The sequence below is a fragment of the Lepidothrix coronata genome, unplaced genomic scaffold (genome assembly GCF_001604755.1).
Source record: "Lepidothrix coronata isolate B3197 unplaced genomic scaffold, Lepidothrix_coronata-1.0 Scaffold28, whole genome shotgun sequence".
Classification (NCBI taxonomy): Eukaryota; Metazoa; Chordata; class Aves; order Passeriformes; family Pipridae; genus Lepidothrix; species Lepidothrix coronata.
Window position 1 is genome coordinate 4,763,947 of NW_016690208.1, and position 15,189 is coordinate 4,779,135.

The following is a 15,189-nucleotide window of genomic DNA, read 5'->3' on the forward strand; positions in this document are numbered from 1 at the left end:
GACCCTGAGCTCTGCAAAAACCTGCTCCAGAATAAGAATCTTGCAGTTTTTTTCCCCCATGGCAAAACTGTTCCTTTAAAGAAGCTACATACAGTACGTGGTAACAAAGAGAAGCTCCTTTTGAATCAAGATGCTCGTCTGGCTGACTTGGCAGAAGATGCTCTGTGTACGTGTCACCCGAGTTCTGCATCTCCAGAATCCAGTCTGACAGCTGAGCAACTGGCTGAAAATAACTGAAATAACAGCAATACTGCACATCTACACGGCACCCAGGAGCCCTGGGGCGTTTGCTGACTGCACTCAGGGTGAGCAGCTACCCCAGAGGCTTCTCAGGTGGGGACAGGGAATAAGGAGATGCTCTGGAGCCTTCACATTCACATGGAAGAGATAAGGCTTGGAGCAAGAGTCCTCTTTGGGGATAAAGATGGCACAAGGGAGATATTTATTTTTTCTTATTTCCTATTTATTTCCCCCAGTGGAAGCAAACCCAGTGCAGGAAAGCTGCAATCTTTGAGTACAAGGTGATGTCACTTGTAGCCTTACAACACTAAGGCCCATGATGTTGGGCACGTCTTTGATTTCAGTTTTCCAAACGTGCAGTGGGCATTGGCTAACCACTAACCACAGAAGGAATAAGGCCTATTTGCAAACAAAGCATTGGTAATTTGGGTCAAAGAATGAAGTATTTTGGGGTGTATTTGCAGAAAGCACAGAGCACCCAATTATGCAACACCTCACCGTCAAATCCGAGCCTGGGAGCTTGTGGGAAGCTCAAGCCATGTCAGGCACAGCCTCCTCTAACCCCAGGCAATCGTCTGCTTAATTGATTAACAGCTGTGGGGACAGGAGGATCTTTTGGGAGATAAGATGAAGTGGGTGGAGCAGGCTGGGAGGAGACATGTAACCCCAGGGCTAACTCAGGAGCAGTGTGATAGACTTGGCAGGAGCACCTGGCTCTCTTCTGAGGGCAGGATTTTCTCTGCCAGGATTCAGCAGAGTCTCATGACCTCCCATCTTCCATTATCAGCTTGTGTGGAACAAGCAGAGATCAAAAAGAAACCGAGTTTGAGCAAGAGAGTGACAGTAATTAACAGGGGCAACATCTCCAGCAGCCAGACAGGCCCAAGGACACGCCGTGTCCTCCAGACTGACTCAGGGAGGGCAGAGAAACAGCAACCACGTGTCAGCTTTGCAGCCAAACACCCCCAGCAAAATCCTCTCAAAAGAGGGGGAATGCACTTGATCCCTCCTCCTGGATGCTGTTGGGATCAGTGAGCAGCTCCCACCAGCCAGGCACTTCCCAGCTATTGGAACACGGCTGCCCACGCTGGGCTGGGAATCCGTGAGCTCTGTCCCTACAAGCTGCCAGGCGTTTTTGTAAGCAAAGGTCAGTTGTCTGAGTGCTTTTCCCTGCCAGGTGAGGGAGGATGGTTCCTGAGGTAAGTCAAGAGATCACTGTGATTCATTTTGAGGGTCTGGCTTTGCCTTGCTCAGTGAAGTCCCAAAGCAGACCATGGTCATCCATACAAAAACCTTTAAGAGAGAAAAAGTAATTCTAACTGGGCAAGAAAAAGAACTGTCTTCTTCTCCTTTCTTCGTCTGTGCTGCATAAAAAAAATATATCAAGCAGAGGCTTCTTGTTCTTGATGGCAAGACTGTCCTGCTGGACAAAAGAGCATCATAACCATTGGCATTTCCTACACACCAGCTACCAAAGGAATTGTCTGTGGAAAGTGCCTTTGGGAACCAGACAGCACACACCAGAGCTGGGATGGCTGCTGGAGTCTGGAACAGCAGCCAAAGGGAACTTCAGCCTTCCCAGAACCAATAATTTCCAAAAAGTTCTCTCTCCCCACAACAAGAGATCCCTTGATTTAGTGGATGGCTTTGCCAAAAGCCACGTTGTGCCTTCTCTGCCACAGGCTTCAAGAACTGGCCTCTTCCTCATCCTCCCTTTCAGCACTTGCTGTGTCCCCTGGCATCAAGATCAAACAAACACCTGAGTTTCACTGGCATAATATCTTCTCCTCAGGTCCTGGAGCATTTCCTCTGCTGTGAGCCAAGAACTCCTGTATTTTACATGGATGCAGGGAAGGAGGCTCATATACACAGCAAGATGAGGGAAGAACACTAAATATTTCTTAACACTTTGAAAAGGATATTTTGGAACTTCCTAAAGCCAATACTGGGGCAGTCTGAAGTGAGTGCTAAATTACTCAGTTTAAATCCAAATGACTCAGAGGTTCATCCCCCCCCATCAGCGCTGCTGGAATGATTTAACAGCTGTAACAGCAGAGGTTACTCAGACTTAGAAAAAACTCATTATGAAGATAATGAAGAGGCATCCTTCAGAAGTCCTAAATTTTCACTCCATGGAAGCAGCATTCCCACCACAGACACAGGTCTTTTGGACCCCTTCCTACAGGCACATGGGAACATTTGCTCCAGCTCTCCTCTGTCAGAGCCCAATAAAGCAACCAGACCACCTTGCATCCTTGCCTTCCACTTGGCCAAAAGCTTGTCAACACCCTCATCCATCAAACCCCTGCGCAAGCAGGTCCAATTAACCAGCACGGCCTTGGGCTTTCATTTTCAGAATGAAAAAAGGCTGAACTGCAGCCCATCAGCTCCTGGGAAAAAAAAAAATCAAATGGAGTTGAGGATATTTAATTTTAAGCAATTTGAATTGCTACCCTCACTCAGTGTGACTGGTAGGGACGGGCAGGTTCCATGCTGAAGCCGTTAGGGATGTGACCCCGCACTCGTCTGCTCAGAGGAAGCCAAATGCTTCCTAGACAGTGAAATCACAGCCTGAGGGAGCAGGGCTGTCCCACTGTCAGCAAGATGCTGGTCTCAGACAGCCACATCTCTCAGCTGACAGTCAGTTTTCTGCAGGAGGGTTGAGCAAACCACGGAGGAGGAACATCCCTGTCCCTGGGCAGCATCCCAGCCCCAGGCACGGGCTGGCAGGGGGTACAGCACCACCACCTCCCTGCCTGCGTCAGCAGAGGGATGGTCAATCCTGCCTGTTTCATCCCTAAACACCTCTTAGGTACTTCAAAGATATTTAAAGCAAGCAAACAAACAAAACCAAACAGGCTGGAAAACATAAAAGCAGGTTTTCTTCTCCCCCTGTCTGATTGATCCGAGGGTTCAAAGATTCCTGTGAAGAGGCAAACCCAAAACTGCATCAAGGATGCAAAGCCCCACAATCAAAGCCCCACAGAGCTGATCACTGCTGAGGAAGGAGCAGGATTTCATGCCCACCTGGGCTCAGTTGCCATTGCAGAACACAAACACATCTGCCTCGTGCAGGGGTAAGAGCACCCAGCACGGAGCCTCCTGAGCACCGAACCAGCGGAGCAGCCTCGTGCAGAAGATGAGCAGAGGGTGGGGGAAGTCAGGCCGAGTCCTTCCCTGCCCTCAGAGCTCTTGGGCACGGCGGGGCAGAGGTATTTGTGTACTGCAAACAGCACAGAAACTGTGCCAGGAGCCAGCTCACAGCGCTCTGAAAGCATCCACATGCCAACGCCTCCTGGAACACCTGCATCCCTCCCCACCTACACCCAGCTGCCAGGAGAGGTGTTGCTTGGTGTCTCCTGACACTGCTGCTGCCAGCAGAGATGATGGCTGAGGCTGACATGCTGCTGAAAGCAAAAGAAAAGCAGCCCAGAGTGAGTTTTCACTTTGGAGGGGCACCAGGGCTGGCCTGGGCTCCTCCCTGCCTTCTGCCAGCGCCTGCAGCCCTGGGGGGGTGGGTGATCCCTGTTCCTGTGCTCCTCTCCCAGCTGGCAGGATGTCCTGGCTGGTGCCAGCACCCAAAGGGGAGAGCTGGCACCAGGGAAGTGAAGAGGGCAATGCTGCAACGTGCACCAGAGATTTACCCACCCAGGGCCAGCCCAGCAGGCACTGCCTCCAGGCTGGGACTGGGAAGGGCTCAGCTCAGTGCTCCCAATCCCCTGCGACCCACAGAGCCCTGGGCACAGCTGAGCTACAGCCTCAGCCCAGCCCAAGTGACCTGGAAAAGGGCAGCCAGGGAGGGGGACATCAGGGCTATCCTGGGAATAGGGCTGGCTGTTTGCACCCCAGGACATCTCCCAGCACTGCTTCTTGTCCTGGTTGCCTTCACCCTACAAAACAACTCCCCTGGGGCCACAGCAAGGCCCCTCACTTCTCTCCCAAAGACAAAGCCAACCACTACTCAATTCTTAACTTGCAGTGTGTGAAAGAGTACAAGACCATTTTTCAGGGCCACATTTTTGGTTGTTTGCAGAAACAAACCCAACCTCTGTTTATTTACTTCATGGTTCAGCTACTCTCCAGCTTCCTTCAGTTTGTTGCTTTAAGCTCTCTGTGTTTGCGTTTCTCAACAAGGTCGTTGCTTTCACAAGACTTCTGCAGCACTGCCCCACTCCCCTGGCCTCCAGCTTTGTCTTCTGACGTCCAAATACGCTCAGAATATTAATTAAAATCACAAAGTGTTCAGCAAGAGGAGCCAAAACAACAGAAGAAAACATCAGACACTCCTTCCACCCCCAGGCCCCCCGTGAAGGGCAATGCCCAAGACCCAGAAGCAGATGTAACCTGGGAAGGACATCACAGTGATAGTCTGGTTCAGGGTTTCTCAGCCTTTACTCTACCTGCTTGATGAAATTAATGTGTTTTATAACAGGCCTGCCTTATCAGATGATTTTAGCATCCTTAGGAATATGCAGCTTTTTTATAACCTTAAGCAGGGAAAAGAACCTGAAGGGGAAAAAAAATGTAAAGCTCTCCTGACCATGAGATTTGTCGACATCAAAAGGCACGGCTGGTTCAGAAGTCAACTTGAATCTCGACTCTCTCACCTGCTTCCTATTACAGAACCAGATGTTCCTCTTGCTGTAAATTGCTGCTATTAATAATATAAATAATTACGCTTTTCTAATCATTTAATAGGTGCACAGGAGGGTACCAAAATTTCTGGCAGGCATTAAATGCCTCTCCCCTCTCTTAAGGGTTCAGACACACTGGTGGCCCCTCATCCTCCACAGGATTTCAGAGTAAGAGAGCTGAAGCCAGGATAAAAGCTAAGAGAGCCAGGCTCCTCTCCACAGGCTGTGCTGCACACCCATCCTCTCTCCAAACCTCCATGTGACAGGGATAGCACTTTTCCCACCTGAGATGTGTCTGTAAAAGCACCCAGTGCTTAGTGAGGTGTAGTTCCCACACTCCCTTCCTGTGGCAGGATGATGCTGCACAGCCCCAGCCCACAAACACAGAGGCAGCTGGTTTTCACCTCCCCAACAGGTTCCCAGGACCCGGCGAGGGGAAGCCCTGCTCTGCCAGACCCCTCCCTCTCTCTCCTCTGCAAGCCCCAGTCATCTACTGCTTTTCCTCCCAAGAACACTTTGTCCTTCTGTTGACAAACGGCCTCAGCCTTGGGAATGTGAGCAGCAGCACCACAGATTAACGAGGTCACTGCAACCTCCAGAACTCTGCCTGCAGCTGCTCAGCCCCTTTCCCATCCTCCAGCGATCTCACACAGACCTGCACGGCTCTGCCTCAGCCTGAGGAACATCACTGCTGGCTCCAGATGTTAGCACAGCACATCTGGATCACTGGAGCCACACGCTGGCTCTGCCTTGCCCTGCCTCACCCTTGGGGTTAAGACCGTGACTGACCAGGAAAAACCCCAACCCTTCAGTGCCACCCACTCCGAGTCTCCTGCTGGGAGATGTGGGTGGTGGGGCTTTGTCACCACCCCCACGGGGGACACTGCCACACACCAGGCTCAGCTCTCCCCATGAAGGGCTCTGCTCAGACCAAGACCCTTCCTGACCCCCACAGGGCACCATCCTCACACTGGGACACCAGGCCAGTCCACAGGAGGTGACATCCAAGCCCAGAGTCAACGGGGAGCGTGTTAAGAGAGCAGAGACCCCCTTGCTCTACTTCTTCCAGCTAAGAAAAGGCTGTGCACTCCTGGCTGTGCAATATGGTCAGAGCTGCAGAGCCCCTCTCCCAGATGAACCTGGCTGGACCCTTTCCACCACAGCTCTTCCACACAACAGGCTTACATCCCCATCCAAAAACGTCTCAGCACCCAGTGCTCTCATGCCCACGCGGTCCTTGGCACTGCCCTCCTCCTGCACCCTCCTGCTCCCAGCCCAAGGGACCTGGCACCCCATCAGCCCAATTCCACCATCCTTCCCTCTGACCAACATCAAGGTTCATTTCCTGTTCCCCTTTCACAACCAAGTAACTTGCCAAAAGGGAAGCCCCTAAGGAGATGTCAGGAATGAGAGGAAGGCTCCGGTTAACGCGTTTTCCAGGAGTTACGAGGATGAGCTGACGTGCAAAAGGAGGCTGGGGCAGCTGTTGTGGTCCCCACGGCCTTTGAGGCAACAGCTCAGCTCCAATGGGGCATGGCAGGACACACACTGGCTCCCTCACCATGTTTGATTTCCCAGAAAAAGCTTCAGCACTGACGTGGCCAATGACACCTTTGAGATCGATACCGAGAGCAAACACGCACAGCCAGCCTTTCCCTCCCAGAGCCTCAGCCCAAGCATCACCCTCTTCACGTCAGCTCTACCACCAGGAAAGGGAACAGTCCACCTGGGAAAGCGTGTCTGTGCTAACAAGGTCATATTTAATCAGCTGGCACCTCCCGGGACGCGGCAGGGGCTGTGTGAATTAACAAGTCTGCCCGCAGCACAGAGCGGCCAGCTGGCAGTGCCCGTGCCAGGCACCCACCAGGGTCTGCAGTGGGCACTTCCAGGACATTCCTTGAGCTGGGGACACACAGCAACAGAGGCAGAATGACCCAGTGTCCAGTGCCCTGAGCAAAGCCATTCTGTCTGCTGTGACCATGTCTTGCCACTTCTTGTCTCCAGGTTCAGCATCACTGCAGGTGTCCCAAGGGTGAGATGTCACCCAGTGGACTGGTGCTCCCAACCTGCCTTCAGCCCCTACCCTAGGCTTCTTCTTGGGTGCTAATCAGAACAAGAGCAGCCAAAAATCCCTGCCAGTCACTTCTGAAAGTCTGTGGTATCAGTCAAATCAGTTAAAAGGGCCCTGCAGAGCTTTAAAAGATACAAAGGCCGATTTGTTGCATGGCACAGGGAATTTTATTCCCAACGCAGATTAATTCCATTAACTCATTCTGTGCCCTTTTTTTGGGGTGATCTTTCCCTGCTCTTGCAGGTTATGGAAAGCACAGAGCAAACACATCACAACCTCCTTTCCTTTGAAGGCACTTGTATTTCCCGCGCTCTCAAACGCCTCCCCCTCCCCACACCACGTCCTTCCAGAGACCTTCCAGTGCCACCAAAAGCCCAAAAACTCACCTTGTGCTTCATAGCCAGCATAGTGATGAGCTGCACCCATGTCCTCATCCCCAGGGCCCAGGCCAAGGGCTGACCTGAGCTGGGCCATGTTCACCTGTGCCGTCAGCTCCCCGCTCCGGTCCCCGATCTGCAGTGGGAACACCAACAGGGTAGCTGGTTAAAGGCATGTGCTCCAAGCAAACAGCCCTCAGCAAGGGGTTTGCCAGTCCCATCTCAAAGCAAACACAGAACCAGCCAGAAGAGAGCTTGGAGACACCCTGAGAGACCACACAGCCCAGCTTTCAGCCCCAAAGGAGCTCTCTGAAACTATTCCTTGGTGATAGTTTGGGAGGGGATCTGTGTGTGCTGTGCTGCACCCTAAAACACAGTTCTGTGGAGTTCAGAGAGGGCTCAGCTCGCCCACTGCCACAGAACTGAGCCACAGTTAAATCTGCATGTCTGGTCCGTCCTGCAGCCACACATGGCTTGGCAGAGAGCCCTGGAAAGCTCAGCCCCCTTCCTCAAGTATTTCCATGGTTACTGAACACCAGACACTGCACTGCCATCAGCCACGTGAGCAGTGTCACACCAGGGCTCAGATGCTCCGAAAGCCCTTCTCTCCTGGCTCAGATCCATACAACTTTGAGTTGTTCCTAGTGATCTACCCACACAAGACTCCAAAACTCTTTTGGAGTCCACATTTTACCCAAATTTCCACCTCTCGCTGGCCTGAGGCCAAGGAAGCTGATGGTACATGTTCGGGAAGAGCTCTGTCCAACTGCTCCTGCTGCTTAAACAGGGACATGACACTGGGTCCTCCTCAAAGTTCAACTGAACGACAAAATGCTGGTGCTGCACATCACCAGAGAACACAGAGAGGTCACCCAGAAACAGCCTCTAATCTTCAGAGCAAGAGCAGCCTCTGTGACAGAGGAAGACCTTGGCTGTTCCCCTGGAGAGGCCCAATTCCCTGTTAAATGCCTGGCAACAGCTCTTTTGTGGCCCTGTGCGATAGACGGCAGCAGGAGCCGTCCTGGAACAAAATCATAAATCCCCACATTATTTATGACAAAGCCCCAAGCGCCAGTAAAGGGAGGCAGATCAAAGGGCTTATCATCAGCCATAAATCCCCCTGCCAATTACAGGAGATTTGCTGTTGACATCATCTCCAGAGAAATTACTATGTCCTGGTTAGGTCTTACAGTCCTTGATGCTCTATTAAATGCTTCCCTGACTTCCACTCATTCCAGATCATCTCCAAAGCCCTATTAACAACCCAGGAACAGACTGGCAGGACAATGATCCTGAGCATGACCTACCACACAACACACCACAGCAGAGCCCTGGTTTTTTCCCTCAGCTTCCCAGGAGCCTCCTGCCACACTTAGAGATGGCAAAGGTATCCCAGAGCAGTGTCTGAGAGCTGGGGCAGCTTCCAAGGTTTTTAGGTACACATCCTTTATTCCAGCTGTTTCAGAGGAATTTTGTCAGTAACCCCAACCATCCTGCAGCAGCTTCCAGTGTGGTTACCCTGAGCAGATTTCATCTGGATTCAAATGTCACTGTTAGATTTTTGGTGGGGGGGAAAGGGAAAAAGTGATGGAGAAATGAGTTACAAACATTGGTGTGAAAAGGTTTAATTTCACAAGGTTTCTCCTGAGCAAACTGCTGGTTGCACCAGCACAAGCAGCTCACTCATTTCCAAGACTAAGCTAAAACATCAGCTTTAACAGAACCACTGCTAGAAGCCAATGCAAGTTCTCCTCAAAGGGACAGACTCTGCTCTGTAATTAATGATGGAGGGGACTTGATCAGCCACCTGCCATGAGGAACCTACTCCTGACACAGCCTGTGGTCACAGCCAGCACCCTGGAATGAGAACCCACTCTGGTGGGTTTCCCCTCAAGCCCCAAAGGCTCCAGGACCAGCACTGCTTGTCCTCCCATTGCTCCTCAGCTGCATTTCACTCTGACGAGCCGAGTCCAGCTCCAGAGCTCAGCCCACACTGCCACAGCCTGAGCAGAACAGAGCTGGAAAAGTTAATTTGTCCTAAAACGTACAGGGCCAAAAGAACAGTATTTCTTCTGTGTGGCTGATAAGTATAATTAAATCTGTAATTAGGCTGCTGTGTCAGCCCTACTCTGAGATTTCGCCAACCTAACAGACAGGCAGGAGAACACCCAGCTCACTCACATATGGTGATTTCAATTAGTGCTTCAAGAGGGCAATTTCTTCATCTGGGGAAGACTAAAGAGGCCATGGCCAATTTCCTCAGCACCCTGGAAGGAGCAAACAATGGAATTCTTGCCTTGTGCACTTCTGAGCCACCCAAAACCATGGTGTGTTCTGCAGCAGGAAAGCTGCAGCGAGCTGGGTGAGCAGGTCTGTGAAAGCCACAGGAGCTGCACACACGACACCCCAAATGGTGTGGCAGTGGCACAGGGTGGCTGCAGGCTGTGTGTGCCCAGTGACAGCATGGATTGCATTAGGACACTGCTGGAGTTCCCACCCAGCAGCTGGGACCCCCTGCCAGCTCCACTGAGAGGAAACAGCTCCCCAGGCACACACTCTGCTGCAGTGCAGAACACAGAGCACTCAGGAGCTGCCCTTGTGTTCTCCACGTGTTTAACTGACCAGCAAATGCAGCCAGAACACACCTGGTTCATCTCAGTCAGAATGTCAGGAAAGGGGGGACTTACTAACAGATGGGACACCAAGAGGTATCAGAGCTCCTTCACCTGGGTGCACAACACCTTGGCCAGCAGAGTAGACAACTGGTGCCCAAGTCCTTTCTCACCCAGGAATATTGGTTAAGAGCAAAGCACAGCTAAGACATTTGCTGCAATTACGGGGAAGACTGGGAGCCTCCCATCAAAAGAATGTTTTCCTGCCAAGCTCTGCAGTTCCTAAGGACACCACTGAAACAGCACATAGAGAAGGGCTTTCCAGAGCAGTCACAGTAGGAGAAGAACTACATTAATAGAACTTAGTGGCATAAAATAACCTTCCTCTCACCACAGGGGACTGGTTCCCTCTGATCTAAACCAGCATCTCTTACCTCTTGGGAGATTTCAAGATGTTTCCTTGCAAAGTGCAAAGCCTGTTCATGGCTCCCCAGTGAGACGTAGGCATTTCCCAGACTCCAGCAGGCTCTTCCTTCTCCCACCCTGCAGAACAGGAAACTGTCAACCACAGAAACTCTGGGCAAAGCCCAGCAGCTCAGGAGCCCTTTCAGGGCCTTCCAGAGAGTGCTGACAGCCAGGCTTCTTGCTATGCTTTCATCTACACAACGGTTCTACAAAGGCAGATGAAGTGTGTTGTACATCTTAAACTCCTCTTCCTGAGGTCAGCAAGAGCTGGGGATGAACAGCAGCCTCAGAAGCAGGTCTGTGCCCACAGTGACACAAAACTAAGCAGTGTAGCAAGGGCCCAGAATGGTTTGGCTTCACTGGTGAGCACCAGCCCAAGAGGGGAAGCCAGAGCTCCTGCCCAGCTTCCAGCTCACACGACAAGGGCTCCTCTCCAGAGAAGCACAACGCATCAAGAGGGAACACAACATCCAGCCCTTTGGTTCTATAAGAGCCCAGAGCTAAACTAGCGAGAAGATGGCAAGGAAAGAATGCTGCAGGCAGGCAACAGCCTCAGCTGAGTCCCAGCCCTGCATCGCCCAGGGGGCACAACTGGAACTGCCCCAAAGCCAAGTGAACATTGACTGGTTTCCACAAGGTCTCCAGGGCACTGCTTCTCGTTTCCAGAAGCCCGGGAAAGCAGGTGGGTGTGGAACCTGCCCTGTGTAGCCCTGACCCCCAAGCCTGGGGACACCCTGGTGTCCCTGGAGGTCCAGTAGCTGTTTGCAAGAGCAGGCAGAGCCTCCTGCTCCCCAGAGCCTGCTCAGCTCTGCAACCGAGCAGATGTGGGGGGAGAAAGGATAAAAAAAGCACCTGGGGGCGCGGGGGGAGGTTCAGCATGACTGCAACTCCCTTTTCAGAGGTTTGGGCGGGTTGATCAGCATTTCAACGTTTTTCTTGTCACCCTGTTCAATACCTTCTGCTCATAGGGTGTGTTCCCAGAAACGCAGGAGCCCACAGGCCTGCACCCCCACACAGCATGATTCACCCTCGGGTGGGATTGTACCTTCTCTGAGCAGATACTGCCCGGGTGGTGGCACAGCTCTCCCATCCTGATGTCCCTGCTCCATCTAGTGGAGGACACCCAGCTTCCAAGAGAATTCAGCAAAATGCTGAAAGTCACTTCAGCTGCAAGAAGGCTCAGGATCACAGAGTATCCAGCAAAAAGGAACCAACCCCTCATAAAAGATGATATTAATTTTTTAAAAAAAAAATAAGAGGCCAAGCCTCCAAATAAGGAGGGATGAGGACGAGAAACAAAATACATCATCTCCACATCCTCTGTGGAACAGGATTTGTTTCTACGTGGAAGTTTTCAGCATTAGCCCAGAGCAACAGGACAAAGTGGCACGTATTTATGCCCTAAGCACACAGTTTCTAAGGAAGACACAGTATTTGTGAACTTGAGGGAGCTTTAGAGGGGCCATTCTGGGGTAGCAACACAGCAGTAGCCACGTGGCAAAGCACTGAACACGATGCATTTTTGTGAAGTTCCTCTTGTTACAGATTTCAGCCCACACAGACACAGCATTCAGGGCACAACCTCCATGGTTGAATGACATGATAAAGGTGTCAATCATGTCACATTTCTGACAGATGACCGGACCAAGGCTTGGGTTTTGAGAGACTTCTAATGACTTTCAAGAACACACATCACCATTTAACCCCAGAAACAGAGAACAGTAGGTCAGGGAAGGGTCAGTGCTCTGCACCCAGCAGAGACCCCCTTCTCTGAGGCACTTCTTACCTGTCTCCCAGCTCCTGTGCTATCACCAGGTGCTTTAGGTGGTACTCGATTGCTCTTTCGTAGTCCTGAAGCAGCGTGCACGTGTTTCCAAGGCTGTAGCAAGCCTGGGCTTCTACTGCTTGGTCTTTGAGTTGTCTGGAGAGCTGGAGTGTTTTCCTGCAGGGCAGAGGTGGGAATGAAGAGACCTGGCCACTGCAAGGTGACAGAGAAGTCCCCCCTTTGGCTGGCAGGTCCCCCCTTTGGCACACGCTGCACTGCAGCTGATGCCTGTGAGGTGGATGTATCACCCCCCACAGATGCCACTGGCCTCCAGATTCCTTGTCACAGCCCCCCTGAGCTTAGGAATTCGCTGCAACAGGTCAAGATTCCCATGGGAAGAGGAACAGGTCAAGATTTCCCCGGCACTTACTTGTAGTACTCTGCGGAGATGTCGAACCTGCCGAGGAAGATGTGAGCGTTGCCCAGGTTGCTGTAGGCTCTGCGCTCGGCTGCCTTGTCCCCAAACTCCTTGGCAATGGCCAGGCGCTGCAGCAGAGACAGGGCAGTGGGCACAGGGGGCACTGACAGCTTTCTGCCCCACACCAGTTCCTCTGGGACATCAACGTCTCGGTTTGCAAAGCTCCCACCCAGCCAGGCCGTGTTGCACCTGCCTGTCAGGGCTGGGTGCAGCAGGAAATCTCTCCCTCTTTTTTGCAATTCAGCATCAGGAAAGGCCTTTGGAAAAGTTCCATCCCCATGCTGTCCCCTAGAACTTAAAAACCCAGAGGAGCTGCGACAGGGCTGAGTTTCCAGGGGGTTGAGCACGTTCCACTGCAAGGAAACTGGTACTCACTGAAACAGAAGTTAAATTGCATTTGAATTGGGGCAGGGACTGTGTCACCTCACCCCCCTGTAAAGCTTTACAGAAAGTTATTATGTTCTACAAGCAGCATTTATTCTTGATCAACAGCTCTTTCAGCAGCTTAATTAAATTCATGGCTTGCATTTATTAAAATCTAGACTGAGACAAATTAAGAGCAGAAAAAAAACCTTGCTAGACCCAGCTGCAATTTGCCCTTGGATACCTCCTTCGGTTTCCAAGCCAACAGCACCCTTCCCTCAAGCTGCTCATTAGGTGCTGATGGGGACTGGAGTAAGATTTGCTCAGTGTGAGTTACTACAACAGGGTTCACACAGGAGGGAGAAAAACTGCTGGGGGGAAACATCTCCCTGTGCTCAGTGGGATGTGTTGAGAAGGAAAGCTGCTCTCACAGCCCCTGAGGCCAGGAAGGCAGGCAAAGGTCTCCTACCTCCTTGTGGAAGGCTATGGCTTCACTGAAGTTGCCAAGTAAGTACTGGGTGTTGCCAAGGTTGCCGTAAGCACGGCCCTGAGCAGCTCTGTCCCCCAGCTCCTTCACCAGGGACAGGTTCCTCCTGAAAGACACCAGAGCAGAAGGTGCAGTGAGACACAGCCAGTGCTCTGCAGGGGACACAGTAAGGAAACTTGCACAGAAAGAAAGGAGAGCCAACATGGAGAAGGTAATTCCCTCCCAACCACCTATGCTGGGTGCAGGAGAGTCTGGTGACCTGTGCCAGGGCAGCTCTGGGAGCTCGTGCCAAGCCAGGGGTGCAAGTCCCTGCTGCTCCCTCTCCTCAGGCAATTGGTGGCTGGTGCAGGAAGCACCCCAGTGCTCACACTGAGAGATCCCACATTCAACCAGAAATGGCCACTTCACTGCACAGGGCAGAACCAGGGGCACAGGAGGAAGGAGATCACCTGGAGCAGGACAGGGACACACCTGGGGAGAGGGGCAGAATCCGCAGTCCCATGGCACAGCTCTTCTTTGGGATCTTCCCAGCATTTCTTTACCTTGTTTTTCCCCTTTTACACATACAGCACACAGAGAAGGGTAGAGCACTCACAGCTGGCACAGATTTACCCACTGGCTATGCTACATGCACCACTGCTTGGAAAAAGAATGGTGAGCTATTTATAGGCACTATCACACCCTCAGACATGAGGAGAAGGATGTAAGCTCCTGTCTCTCTTCTTTTAAAAAGCCTACTTAAAAAGCTGCCTTATAAAAGCAAAACTCTGAAGTACAAGGAGAAACACATAAACCCAAAAGCCTGGTGACAACCTTCCTGTGTGGGACATCACAGGGATCTTTGAAACTATTTAGGAAAAGGAAGGATGTTGCAAGCAAGATAAAGTACAGATCCTTGAGAAGGACAAGCAGGACTTCAAAGGGACTCTTCCCCTGGGTGACAGAGAGTGGCCCCAGAGATGGAGACACACAGGGATCCATCCTCCTGGAGGCCAGCAGAGAGCAGCAGGGGCTACAGGAGCCAACAGTTCAGCTTCCCAACACAGACTATTGAACTTCAGCGCACGATCATAATTCAAACCACAGTGAGTTTTGCCAAGGCAATGCCAGGATGAATTTTAGCTCAAATTTTATAGAAGGGTTGTAGTCCTTTCCTCACCTTCCTTGAGATTAATTTGCCATCATAACTTGGCATCTCAGGGGAATATTTCTAATTCATTTCGACATGCAAATTCTCATTCAGGGGCCCTGTTCCCTGCAGGAGAAAGGCCTGGCCAAGCTTGGATACTTACTCATAATATTCTGAAGCTTTCTGCAGTGTCTCCTTGACTTCCTGAGGGAGGGAGCCTGGGTCCTGGGCCATGTTCCACGATAAGTGCTTTCCCTTGGCATGGTAAACATTTCCTATATTATAGAGTGCTCTGGCTTCACCCACCTAAAAGGAGGAAGAACAGGGAACAGTAAGATACGACACTTCACATCTCAGTACGGACCTTTCCACTGCTGGGCAGGGATGGTCAAAGGCAGGAGCCCACATTTTCCTCTCCCCATCTTCACCCTCCTGGCAGCTGTTACTGCCAGCCCCACGAGAGCAGTGCTGGCAGCCAGGAGGGAGAGCTTTACCCTCCACCTCCTTCCAAAGCCCACCTCCACCAGATCACATTTACTGACCAGCAGACAGATTATTTTTAGAGCCA

General features: G+C 51.6%; 1 protein-coding gene across 5 annotated transcripts in view; it reads right to left on the reverse strand.

Moving 5' to 3' along the window:
* GPSM1 (G-protein signaling modulator 1) overlaps window positions 1–15,189 on the reverse strand; it is a 110,398-nt gene that overhangs the window by 31,047 nt on the left and 64,162 nt on the right. For 3 of the 5 annotated variants that reach the window (XM_017810033.1, XM_017810034.1, XM_017810032.1), the window contains exons 4-9: window positions 14,785–14,927; window positions 13,475–13,598; window positions 12,595–12,710; window positions 12,186–12,341; window positions 10,369–10,477; window positions 7,332–7,458 (exon numbers count right to left, since the gene is read on the reverse strand). In XM_017810033.1, the coding sequence (XP_017665522.1) occupies window positions 7,332–7,458; window positions 10,369–10,477; window positions 12,186–12,341; window positions 12,595–12,710; window positions 13,475–13,598; window positions 14,785–14,927 (775 nt within the window). Of the gene's footprint in view, window positions 1–92; window positions 205–4,640; window positions 4,670–7,331; window positions 7,459–10,368; window positions 10,478–12,185; window positions 12,342–12,594; window positions 12,711–13,474; window positions 13,599–14,784; window positions 14,928–15,189 lie in introns of those variants that run through there. The other 2 variants (XM_017810036.1, XM_017810035.1) reach the window with 2 other exon arrangements.